At 41.3% G+C, this 12,988-nt stretch overlaps 1 protein-coding gene across 2 annotated transcripts in view; it reads right to left on the bottom strand.

Moving 5' to 3' along the window:
• The window catches only part of snx33 (sorting nexin 33), a 25,676-nt gene extending 12,688 nt beyond the window's left edge, over positions 1–12,988 (bottom strand). Inside the window, exons 1-2 of one of the 2 annotated variants that reach the window (XM_026175227.2) lie at positions 10,647–12,988; positions 7,772–7,997 (exon numbers count right to left, since the gene is read on the bottom strand). In XM_026175227.2, coding sequence (XP_026031012.1) covers positions 7,903–7,997; positions 10,647–12,066 — 1,515 coding nt within the window. In that variant the 5' untranslated portion in view covers positions 12,067–12,988 and the 3' untranslated portion in view covers positions 7,772–7,902. Of the gene's footprint in view, positions 1–7,771; positions 7,998–10,646 lie in introns of those variants that run through there. The other variant, XM_026175226.2, reaches the window with a different exon arrangement.

Raw genomic sequence — 12,988 nt, 5'->3', positions numbered from 1 at the left:
TTTCTGTGTTTCCGGCTAGGGCTGCCACAAACGATTATCTTGATAGTCGACTAGTCACCGATTATTTTTGCGATTAGTCGACTAATCAGATCACGCATCCATTGGACGTAAAACGTACAGCTTACTGCACCAGCATGCATCTGCTCTTATATAACTATCATTAGCTTACAGCTTTAAGTGTTTAAGGTATGTGCTAACTAAAAATAAAGACAAGATGATAGTTTATTAAATTTTAATGAAATTTGCAGATTGTTTCGGTGGAGTTTAATAAACTGAGCCGTCTGCTCCTTGCTATCTAAAATATAACAGGACACTGGAGTATATTCTCAAGCATCTCACACTTCTGATAATCAGTTGTCTGCTTGATGTTTATTCAGTTGTGTAAAAACTATAACTTTAATCTCAGCCAAACCGATTTACTCAGGAACAAATAAAATACTGAAAAAAGCCAAACAATAACATTTTTAAGTTATCTAAGTGACTTATGTATGTTTAACCTGAGTAGCGAAAGACAGCGGTGGGTTTGAAAACGATTTGTCGGGAGTCCGGTGCTCTCACGGGTTCTAGTGAGCCTTGAACCCCGGCTCGCTATTGAGCAAGTTTACACAGCAACATTCTCGCCTGAAAATATGTTAAACGTTTATTTTGTGACCCAGAAAGAATAATAAGAGTAATATTAAAACTAACTAGCTGCCGCCATTGTTGGAAACAGAGCAGAGCTGCGCCATGAATTCTGGGATGGGTTGGGCCACGAAGTGTACACCCGACCCATCCTTCAAATCTGGGGAAATGAAGGACGCATTTGTGGGCCGCATTTGTCGGAGTCTACAAATGCGGACACAGGAGGATGCGTTTCCTGAATTTGGACACAGCTACGATACCGGACACTGTTCCTTGTTCTTCGGGGTTTAACGGCAGCTGGCATCCTTGTACATGCAGTGCTGCCATCTTCTGTTTCAGTCCGTTATTACACTCTTAAATCCTACTACTTATTCCTGTGTGTTTTGGGATCTTACAAAGCTTCAAACGATTTTGATAGTCGACGTAATCGTGACTAGTCGACTAATCGTGGCAGCCCTATTTATGGCAAACATTCACGCATGTTCACACTCTGATAGATGTATCTACATCCACACTAGCCTGGATAGATTTGAAAACGGCATTTTAGTCTGAAAACCCTCTGCGTCCACCACACTAGCGTTTTCAGTCGTTTTCACAGAGTTGTACGTCCACATTGAATCGGCCGAAATTTACTTTATTTACTTTACTCATTGAAACGCGGCGGCAAAAGGTCGAAGAAAAGCACCGAGTTTTTTTAAATGGACTAACAATGAGGTGGAGTTGTTGCTGCGAGTAACACAAAAGTACAAAGTTGCAAAAGCAAGTGAGAATTAAATAATTTGAAGAAAAGCTATCTGGAGCATGTACAAAACTGATATTAATCTGTAATATGGCTGTCAAAATTGAGAGCAAACAAAACAACTGCTGTATAATGCCCCCAGCTATCTTTAATTGGTCACATGACTGCATCACATGACTAAAATGCGTTTTCGAAAGTCTGCGTTTTCGAGTGTCCACACTGCGACGGGAAAGCTCCGTTTTGAAATGTATGCATTTTCGAGAGTGTTTTCAAAACACTGCGTTTTCCCTTGGGAAAAACGCCATCTCAGTGTGGACGGGAGGCCAAAACGGAGAGAAAACGATGCGTTTTCAAACAAAAACGCATTAGTGTGGACGTAGGCTGAACCACCAACCTGCTCTACCTCCTGAGCTGCAGCCACCCCAGCACCCGAAGTTGTAATCAGTTGCAGAATGTGAAAAAGAAATCAATATCATAAGCCACAGATTGTATACTTTTGTTGTCATACATGCAGTAGTAGATTTCACACATGAACTTTGGCTGATATTTGGAGAATGAGGTCAAAGCAGGTGTCTGTTGTGAAATGTAACGAACAGCAAGACTGTGCACTCAAGACGTGTTAGCGCCATAGATGTGCGTTGGCCTAGGTGTGTCTCTGCAAACACAACGAGCCACAACAGAGAAATAGACAGACAAAGGGAGTTTATCTCCCACTTGACAGCCTGTAAGAGAATGACCAAATCATCAAAGAATGAAGCCTACTGTCATCCATAATTAGTGCACATAAGTAGAAGGATATCAGGTAAAACAGTATAAAGCTATAACATTTGTCAATCATTTTTCCTTTCGTTTTTCTCCCAAGTGGAGTATACTGAAACAGTAACAGTAGGCTAATAAAATACATTGGCAAACCAATACCTAGATCTAGACGAGTTAACTTGGGCTGACGGAATTTCCGATCTCTATTAGTGGAGCAGAAAATTAAGAGACTTATATGAAGAATGACACCTTTGAACTAAAAACTTGTATAAAAGACAGAAAGATAAAGAAGAAAAAGAGGATTACATGTTAGTTAGTGGCACGTCAGCTGTACTTTAGCTGGATTGGATGTAGATATTGTAATGCAGCTTTATAGACGGGGCAAAAACACCATTCTCCAAGCTAACTGATGTATCTTATTCCAAGAACAGCCAAACTATGAACAAATACAGATGGCAATGGCTTTTAGTTTCCATTTATTCATGACAATGCAAGCAAAATAAAGGCAAGAAAGCAGAATGCAACCTACACTGAGTAAGAGTTTGTTGCGAACACATAGAGACCCTAAAACATCACATTTATTATTTCAGATTAATTTTACATACCGAGATAGAGACACAGACAGACCAGAGCTTTTAGAGGGCAAGGTGAGCCACCCAAGCAGCCAGGACAGGCAGGCAGAGGCAGAGCTGGCCATCTAATCCGCATTTCAATCCCCAGCTCCTAAGGTCTCCATGTCAAAGTGACCTTGGGCAAGATACTGAACCCTAAAATGTCTCTGAGACATCCATCATAGTGGAATGTGTTCATAACAGTTAGGAAGTTCACAAAGTCAAAGAATGAAGCACCGTATGAATGTGTGTGTGACTGGGAGAATGACTTTTATTAAAAAGTGCCTTAAGTGCTCGCTTAGAGTAGTGAGCACTCAAGGCTTTGATTAAAGGATCGTTGCTACCAAGTAGCTCTAATTTTCAGGAGTTTTTGGAAAAAAGTTACAATTTGGAAAAAGATACAGTATAATTTAGATTTTTGTACAGTTGCATGTTCCACTCGAGTTGTAGCGTGCTCTCTCCTCTGTAATGTAACCACTGGTTAGGCAGTGGTACAAACAGAATAGCAGTGCTTGATAAATTCATAAATGGGTAACTCTGCAAAAAGAAAGGGAGAGGAAGGAGACACAGAGAGTCATTGGGCACTTCCAGCATGAAGAGAAAGTATTGGTTATATTTGCCAGTGGGAGCACCGAATCATGTTTAGCCTGCTTCAGATACAGCAGTGCAAACAATGACTCAGCCTAACTAGATTTATGGACATAGGTGATATCAGATGAACAGGTAAAAACAGCACCGGGTAGAAGCCTAAAAAAAATATCACAGAAATGTGTGATAATGATATTTCTGACACCCAATATTACACATTAAATATTAAACAATATTACACACAATACTCTATTTGCTCTTCTATTTGGAGAGCAACTAGCTAGTGCTCTAGCTAGTCTTTCAGCCAAGCTTGGTTGTGTGCTTTTGGGTCATATATCATTAGCTGCTAGCAACAGTACTAGCTAGAGTACTAGCTAGTCTTTCAGCCAATGTCGGTTGAGTTACTTGTGTGCTTTTGGGTCATACATCTTAACTGCTAGCAACTCTTCCATCAAAGCCTCATTGTACTTTACAATATGTTTATGACTCAAGCGGTTAAACATGTTTGGAATTTCCACCTTTAGCGGGGACAGTTTTCTTGCATATTTTGGAAAGCATTGCGATGTGCTGGAGATTGTTGAAGTAGTTCCAGTTTTACTAAATCATTATTGGAGGATGACACACAGCTCTCAATGTCAAACATTTCTGGGCTTGCATAATTTTTTGTATTTTTTTAATTTAAAAAAAAAAAAAGCTATACAGTGACATCACAGTAAAATGTATACCAGTTATCCTTGACAATATGCTATGGAAAAGCCCCAGTATTAAATAAAAACCTTCGTCTTGTTCTTAGTTTATTAAAAATAGTAAATGGGAACAGTAAGCCAATTTCACACTAGCCAACATAACAGTGGGCCACCCCTTCCCATATGGAAAAGATATATATAAATCTTATAAAGTTTGTATCTGTCTTGTGTGAAACTTGAATGAAAAGCATACAAGAGTGAAAACACATATAAGATCCCTTGAAAAATTATATAATGAAACTTTGGATACTTACTAAAACAATATATGAAAGTAATGAGAAAGTGGCCACTTTCATGAGTAAATCATATAAGTTTTTACTATTTCTTTTCCATATGGGTTGTTTCCAGTTTGAAACCCTATAAAGAACACTGTCATCCTATTTTCAAGTTTAAGCTGTTGCAATAATAAAACATTTATTTATCTCTCTCTGATATGGCAGAGCAGCAGTAAGTTATAAACAACACAGGCTAATAGTGAGGCTACCACCAATGTGCACACTCTGGCTAAGCAACGGGAACTAAATTCACTTAACTAAAATTAAGTGAAGTAGACATGAGGAAGTTTTTCTGCCTGTCAGGTCTAAAGGGTGGAAGTTTGACTAAAAGTTGACTCCGCTTGTGGGGTAAATTATTACTCCAGTGAAGTGGAACTGGTCATAAAAAGAGCAATAAGCAAATATTAAAACTTACGACTAAGGAGGGGGGGAAAGTATTGTTACAGTTCCTGTGCAACTTGCCCAGCACCATCAACAGTTTACCAGACTTTAAAATAAATAAATAAATTAAAACAGAAAACACTGCACATATGTTATAGCTCTACAATTCAATCGGCTCTTACCCATGCTTCACAGTGTGACCAGTTGTGTCGTTTTCCATGTGCCACAGCAGGAAAAGTACAGATGCAAATAAAATGGTTGCATCTAGGTGAGCTTTTCAGTGTCTTGGTAGAGTGCACGCTGGGACACTGGCCAGTCTTACTGGGATATTCGACTGGTGCAATTTCTAGATCAGTCGTAATTAACATTTACTCTAAATTTATAACTCTAACACTAGTGTCTGCCTGCCAAGTTGAAACTTGATTATGGCACATTTGCAGTAAACTTATGCTGATCAATGTGCCGAAGCAGAAGACTCAGCCTTTGTAGCTACACACTAACACGCCAAGTTTAAACTTGAGAAGCCAGCCTCGCTAGCACACCCTCTTTGGTATTCTGAATTATGGAATATCTTTAAAGCATAATTATCACTTTTTGACAGAGAGGTCTCAAACTTTATTGCCATTACGCTCACGGTTAGCGGTCACGCTGTGTACTGTTAAATACTGTGCCAATTTTTTCCATATAAGCTCATTTTACTTGTAACTCGTGCCTTTTTTTTTTAGACTAAGGCTACAGAATTTGTGCTTCTCTGAGAGAAGAAAGGAGGCGGCACTGGTAAAAACTGAGGACTCTGAGACATCTGTGATCTCCTTTAGTGTGAAACAACATTGCACTGGGCCAGCACAGACAGGAATGCAGAAGCATGTGGATAAGCTGTGTGTGAAGCCAAGGCGCTAGCCTTTGTCAAGATTTATGAGTGAGCCAACAGCAGCAAAACACCTTTGCTCTCCAGAGTCACTACAGTCAGAAAAGGGAACTATAATCGGCCAAATTACAACTGCCATAACTTGTCCACTCTATGCTAACGAAATGCAAGGCTAATTGCACAGACTGCTGTTTGTGCACCTGCAGAAAACGCTGCCTTTGGCTTTGGACTTTCACCAACATATGGAACGTTAATCCTCGACAGATTTGTCAGATCATATTAACGCCATACGCGCTCCTGGTCAAGTCTTTGGAAATTAACCAAAGAGCTGTGTGGTTGTCTTATAAGTACTAGAACTAAAAGTTAGATGGCTGTGTGTTATCTGCTCAAATCAACAGGGCATTTGGCACACACATTTCCCCGGAGCTGGAAAGCAAAATATCTTTTTATTCAAAAATGCACATGCAAGAGCCTGCATGTGGTTTTGTTATGCGTTGCCATATGGAGGACAACTAACCTTTTGTCCATATTAAAAGTCTGGCCTGCTAAAGGTGTCCCAGGGTAGCTAGTTCATTCTCAAACTGCATAATGATGTGGTGTGGATCACAGGTTTTATCCAACTACAAGCAGCTGCTAAAGTAGCAAAAAGACAAAAAGTCCACTCCTTTAAAAAATAAATAAATAAATAAAAATACAAACTGAACAGCTTAGTTTTACAACTAAACGGTGATCGTGGCCTTACTTTGCTCTACATGTCATTCTCGGATGATGCAGATCCCGATTTCATGCAGAGCCAACACCCCTGATCTCATCTTACACAACATGTGACCAGATCATCTGGTCCGATACCCTCGCTGTGGAGCGCGTTGGTTTCACTCTATTGTGTTTTCTTTTTATACGTATTCAACCCCTGAAGAGCTGGCTTTTGTGTAAGATCAGTGCAGTGATTGTCGCCAGGTACAGAATCTACAGAACATGATCTCTACCCAAATTCTCACAGACACTGGACAAAAAAAATAAATAAATAAATCACACATGTAATATTTAAGACCTGATGAACGCTGAGGGAGCGCAATGACTCCAATCATTCAAAGTGAAGGAGCGAAGTGAATTTCAGAGGCCAGGATGACTAACAAACAAGTGATTGTAAAAGGCATCCCAACTGTAGCTGGGAGTGCTTAGATCCGCCTCACACAAAACCCTCAGAAGGTCTTTATTGTCCAACAATGCAATGTTATTTACTCTTCACATCAAGACTTTCAATTGTATTCAAATGAGATCAAGGTCTAACTAAGGGATTTGTTTTGGCAGATGTTCAAAGCACAGCGTATGCACCGTTAGGAGATCAAGCATTTGAAACCAGGATAGATTTACCTTCTCTTGTATCTAAGCCAAGGAAACTTCCCAGTCAAAGAGTTCTGATATGGGCAGATGTGGGACAAGGAGAAAAAGATGTAAAGAGAATAGCGAAACATAGTTGAAGCATGTGCGGCAGCTTTGGCTGCAGACTGATTTCAAGGCAGAAACCAAAAGTGAATGTCTGTTCAATTTGGATGAAAACACAAATGGAGCACACCCTCAGATTTTCCTGACACTGCCCAAAACCTCACACAACCTGCGTGGCTCGCTTGCCCACCACCAGTTAAAATTCCTGGAGTTCACATCCTGACATGGATCACAGTTAAAAATCAGCTCCTGTAGACCTCAGCGAAGGCAGGCAGGGAATAAAGAAAAAGCCATAAGGGATGAAGGAGGAGTGTACCGGAAAAGGTCGACCTCAGATCTCTGTGTTCCGACTGTTGCCACAGCTGTATCTGGTTCAGCAGAACACAAGTCCTATCAAGGGGAGTTATGTGGACCGACAGGGAAGACTCAGCAGAGGGGGGGAAAGGGTCTCTGCCTGAACAAAATACAGTTTCCTACAGTATTTATCACCTCCTGGTTGGGGTGAGAACTATTTGTAGACACTGCTGCCAAATCAAATTTTTTATGTAGATTCCAACATCATGCTTTTATTACATCAGTGTTTCCTCACACGCAGACTTTACTGGGGTGGGCAGCCCAGTTATATCAGCAGCAGCAGCCCAAGGATACAAGGCAAATAATTTTAACATATAATTTTGTTTGTCAGCGACACCTACCCACAATCCATTTGCGAGTTGACAGGCTCCTCGCTTTTATTTTGAAAGGTTAGTCGCTGCTGACCAGCTAGCCCCGGCCTACAGGCAAGCTGGTTGCCAGGTTTCTGTTGTAGTGGTCATGTTATAAATTAGCTTCTTCTACAGAGAGGATCCTATCCCCTGAGTGTGCATACTCAGATGTCTGGTAGTCGAAGGTCTGCTGAAAGCTGGAGAGGAACTTTACCCATTAGGGAACTGGCACATGTGCTGCTACACGAGCTCAATGATCCTGCAAAAGAGTAGAGGAACTACTGTACTACTTACTACTGCATCTACAGCTGTAGAACAGGATGGTAACACTGGCATTTGTTCCGCAAGAGTCTCACTAAAGAAGCAGCATTATATTGTTTCATTATTGTCATGTAGCATTTAGTGATATTATTTGCCTTTTCAAAATGTATTATTTAAAAACTTAGGCAAGCCTTCACCCTGCAGGAGCTGTACATACGTAGATGAACACACATGGGTATGCACGGATGCCACAAACACAAATAAAATCTGAATCTGTTGGAAACAGTGTGGTTTAAATAATCCAGGCTTAATGTTGAGTGCTAAACAAAAACATCTTACCTGAAATGGTCAATCACCCCCATTCAGGTATTACACATGAACTTATAGAATCAAAAGAGCAAATGAACGCCAGGCCTAACAACTTTGATTCTTTGGGGTAAACACTATTTATTCTGTTTACTATAATGTCATATAGTGGAGGTGAATGGATTATACATTTCAATATCAGAGTCCGACCAATCTCGATACATAACACTGAAACCATCTGCATGACCTGATACTCTGAGGTTGAAAGATTCCCCATGGTTTTTTTGTTTGTTTGTTTGTTTGTTTGTTTTTGGGGGGGTCTTGGTGGACTGGCCCTTTAATTTCATTCAGATGGCTCACATTTTCTCTTTTGTTCCTGGGTGGAGTGCTTTCGTGTAACTAGCTGTATTGTAACATGAATGACCTCTGCGATAATACGCACCAGCTGTTTGAAGGGAGATAATAACATTTACCAACAGCGTTCCTCCTTCCTCACTGGCAGCAGCCCCTTCCTTCCTCCTGAACAAACTCCAATCGGTTGATGTGTTGTTTATTTGAGAGCTGACACAGAATGCTGATTTATCTGTGCTCTGCTCGAGCGTAAAACTTTACAAGCTCCAAGTTTACCAGAACTCCATGTAGGATTAAGAAAATTGGGCATCTCAAACAGAAAATTGCATATGCAAATAAGGAGCAGCACAGTTACAAAACAATGGTGCGTTTCATGATTTCAGGTCAATAAATGTACTCGTTGCACATTTCTATGCTAATATCCAACTGCATCGTTTTTGAAAACTTGTGCAAAGGGTAATGTGTATTTCACATTTTCAAACAGAAGCAATAATATACTAAAAACTATATACTAGTGCATACAGTACTGTGAAAAAATAGTATGTGCACCAACCATTTTTAAGGAAGGAACACATTGAGAAAAAGCAAAGGTATGCCAAATTAGAACTGAACTGAAAGTCCGTGGGAACAGGTTTTATGGAGGGATGAAACCAGATTTGAAATCTCTGATTAAAGAGAGAGACATAATAGAGAGCCATCTGTAAAACACGGCAGAGGCTCTGTAATGGTTTGTAGCCGTGTTTTAGCCAGTGGTGTTAGGTATCTTGTCAAAACCAAAGGAAATGCAAACACACCAAAGGACCATTAGAGTTTGAGTCGCCATTTAAAAGCATCTAATTAGCAATTAATTCATTTTTCAGCATGTCAACAATCCCAAACACACTAAACACACCTCAGCTATACTGAAGTAGTTTGAGAGCAAAAGGTAGGCAACATGCAAAGAACTGTTTTGAATATGCTTCAAGAAGTCTGGAGAACTATTCCTGAAGACTGGTAAATTACAACGACGGTTGAGGGTTAGGCGTTCATTTTTGATGGTTAGGGTAGGCTAGGGAAAGCGTTATATCAATTCAATGTCTTAACTAAGAGATGAAAAAAAAGTGTGTGTGTGTCAGCACTAATTTGTTAGTTAAAACCTGGAGAACGAACCAAAATACTGTAATACTAGCTTGACAACCTACCATAAACATGCCTCTTATAGTGACTACACTGACTACAAAGACCACTTCTTGTCAATGACAACCAAGTAAACATGGCTGACTGTTGTACCATTAAAGTATTACACGAATCTGTTTTTATTTTTTCACTGATGAAAAAAAAAGCAGTAAATCATCTCAATTAAGAAACTCAAACTGAAGAATATCTGGCATTTTTCCACATAAAATTACTAAAATGATTCTTATTACTGCATCCGTCAAAAAAGTGAAAAATATAACAGGCTAACACTATGATTTAATCTTGGGCTCAGGTATTGTGTATCTATGTGTCTGTGTCTGTCATGAGGGGAGGGGAGCTATGGAAGGCCTGCCCTCGTCTGCCATCCATAACAAAATAAACTGCACGGCTTGAGCAACAAAACATGATTGTGAGCTATCAGCTCACCATGTTCCTATTAGCAGACACTTTGTTTATTATTCCTAACAGTTAGCAAAATGAAACGCTTTCTTGTTGCAGCTGATGCAGGCTCTCTGATTACTGATGGATAAGTCACAAAATTTAGGTTAACAAAATGACATCTTGAACCAATTAATCCTTTACCCTTCAGCACAGCTTTCTGATGAATTCAAATTGTAAATGACATGTCAGAAAAGCTGATTATGTGGCCCAGTGTGTGGCTTTGTTTGTTTGAACAACCGTATTAATAATTGCATCCAGCATATGGATGCAATTATCGTTACGATTTCTGACTCCTGTGGCATTTGTTTTGCTTTTTTTTCGTGCACAGATTCATCAGAAAATTCTCTGACACGTTTAAATTTCTCAGGCTCACCTTTCTGTAGATGAATGATGTCGGGGAAGTTGGCGAGCAGGCCTTGATAGAGCGACAACTTATCCAGCATGTGGAAGAGGTCATACTTAGGTTGCTCTGCAAACAACTCTCCAATGTTCTCATAGGTGCGGCCAGTATGGGAGATGGCATTGTTGAGTCCATCTGACCTATAGGGAGGGTCCAACGTGAATGCGTGGCTGATAGACTGGAAGGCATTTCCAAGACGCTGGAACTCTTTCCTGAATCCACCCAGGTGTTTGCGCACCAGCTCCGAGGCGACGTGTGTCAGCTGCATAACGCTGTCGTCCATCTTCCTGGCAAAGGCCTTGAAGTTGTCGACTCGTTCCTCGACGTCCTGAAGGTCCTGGTGCTCTTTGGGGATTTGAAGGGTTAGCATGAAATGCGCGCCCACCATCTCGTCCTTCTCCGCCCTTCTCTTGCCCAATTTCCACTGCTTGTCATCAGCACACATGAGAAAGTGCTCAAAGCCTTCATATTGGGAAAGGACTGGGTGACTGGTCATGTGGTTCATCCACAGTATCAGTCGCCTCTTGCGCTTCTCAATGAAGTCTTCCTCGAATCGCCCCGTGGCCTGCTTCTCGGGCAGGTGAGGCACAGAGATCACAGTGAACTTGTGAAGCAGGCGGTTGTACAGCCAGTCAAAGTGTTTGTAACGTCTGTAGACGGGACGCCCTGTATGACTTGGTGTCACCCGGTACGAAATGTAGGTCTTGATGCCCTTGAACTTTGTCTGTTTGGTGGGATCCTCAATGGAGCAGGAGAAAGGCTTTGGATTCTCCTTCCACCGGGGCCCTAGGGGACCCATGTCAATGGAGTAAGTCTCAGCTATCTTTGCCATCATTGGGACATCACCCAACACAAATGCCTCTACCCCTGAGCGGACAAAGCTGGAAAATCTGTTCAAGTTCCTGCCCACCATACTGCCCTTCCTAGAACTGGTGATGCTATCTTGTCTGGATGCCGGCTTGGGTCGATAGTGCACATTGGGATTGTTGGTCATCGGGTTCTCAGGGGCATGTCCATTGGCTCCAGGATTCCTGGTGTGATCAGCATCATCCACAACAGTGGACCTGTCATCCCAGTCATCCCAGTCGTCATAATCGTCATCATCATAATCATTCTGTGGATAATGGAGCGAGGTGTTTGGAGTGGAGAAGTCCTTTCCTAAAGAGCCCGCTGGGCTTATGGAGCAGTCGGTAACATTAGAGTTGGAGCGACTGCGTATAATTTCCACATAAGATGCAGGGAAGATACCCCTCTCTCCTCGGCTGTTCTCCCCCTGAAACCAGCCGTCCACTGAGTTCTCGTCAAAGATAATCAGTTCCTCATTCTCCTGGATGCTAATCTCCCCATTGTTTTCGCTTAAAAAAGTATAGAGGGCTTTGGCTTTCACTGACATCTTTGATTACTCCCGTGGCTGCGAAACCAGAGAATTCTACATGCACATAGTGCTTAGATTATATCGATGCTGCTGTCTCGGTGCATGCCACATTGGAAACATTTGACACTAGCTCACTGTAATATTTAAACTCATATCAAATGGCATCGCAGCTGTTCGATCGTGTGTGCCACAGCACAATATGACCTATGTAAATTTAATGATCTGACACTAGATAAACACAGAGCTTGTCAAAAGTTACATAAAACTATTACTTCTATCTGCCAAAAATAAAAAGTCTGAAACAGGCCTAGGGTAACAATTAGTATACTCAGCCCATTGAGGCTGTTGATCTATTATTGCATTATACTAGCAGGTCTAACAAGAACTTTAACCTACAAAAGATCTGTAACACAATAGGCCTCTCAATACAGAAGGACCCCGTGTCTCCTTTCTCATCACAAACACAACAGGTTCAAAACCAAAAGTGTTTTCACCGAAGAGCTCCTCCAAAAGCGCCGACGGTCGTTTTAAAATCCTCTCAAAGTGGGCTTCAGCCTCGCTGTTAACTTATTGTACAATTGTGTCTCATTACCGAGCTTTAAAACCATCCGTGATGGGACTACTTCCAGGATAAAGTGGCCCGGTGTGAAGGAAAAACAGATGGATGAGTAATGGTATCCCTGTGCATTTTTAAACGCCGCATTCCCTCACACTGAAACTTGCTGCGTGTTCCTTTGTAAACAGGTTCCTGCGCATCTTCAGTCGATCCTTTTTCAGCAAAAGCAGAAAACGGCCAAAAACAATCCGCGCCCACTAAGTATCAGCACACGCCACGAGCCGCTGCTATTTCTTGGAGTTTATTCCTTTGCGAGCGGCAACAAAGTAACTCTTTCCATGACGTGCGGTCAGACAATTGAAGGCAACTTCGCCTTTTTTTTTC

Source organism: Astatotilapia calliptera, chromosome 7, assembly GCF_964374335.1.
Source record: "Astatotilapia calliptera chromosome 7, fAstCal68.1, whole genome shotgun sequence".
Lineage (NCBI taxonomy): Eukaryota > Metazoa > Chordata > Actinopteri > Cichliformes > Cichlidae > Astatotilapia > Astatotilapia calliptera.
This window is presented reverse-complemented; position numbering and strand designations above follow the sequence as displayed.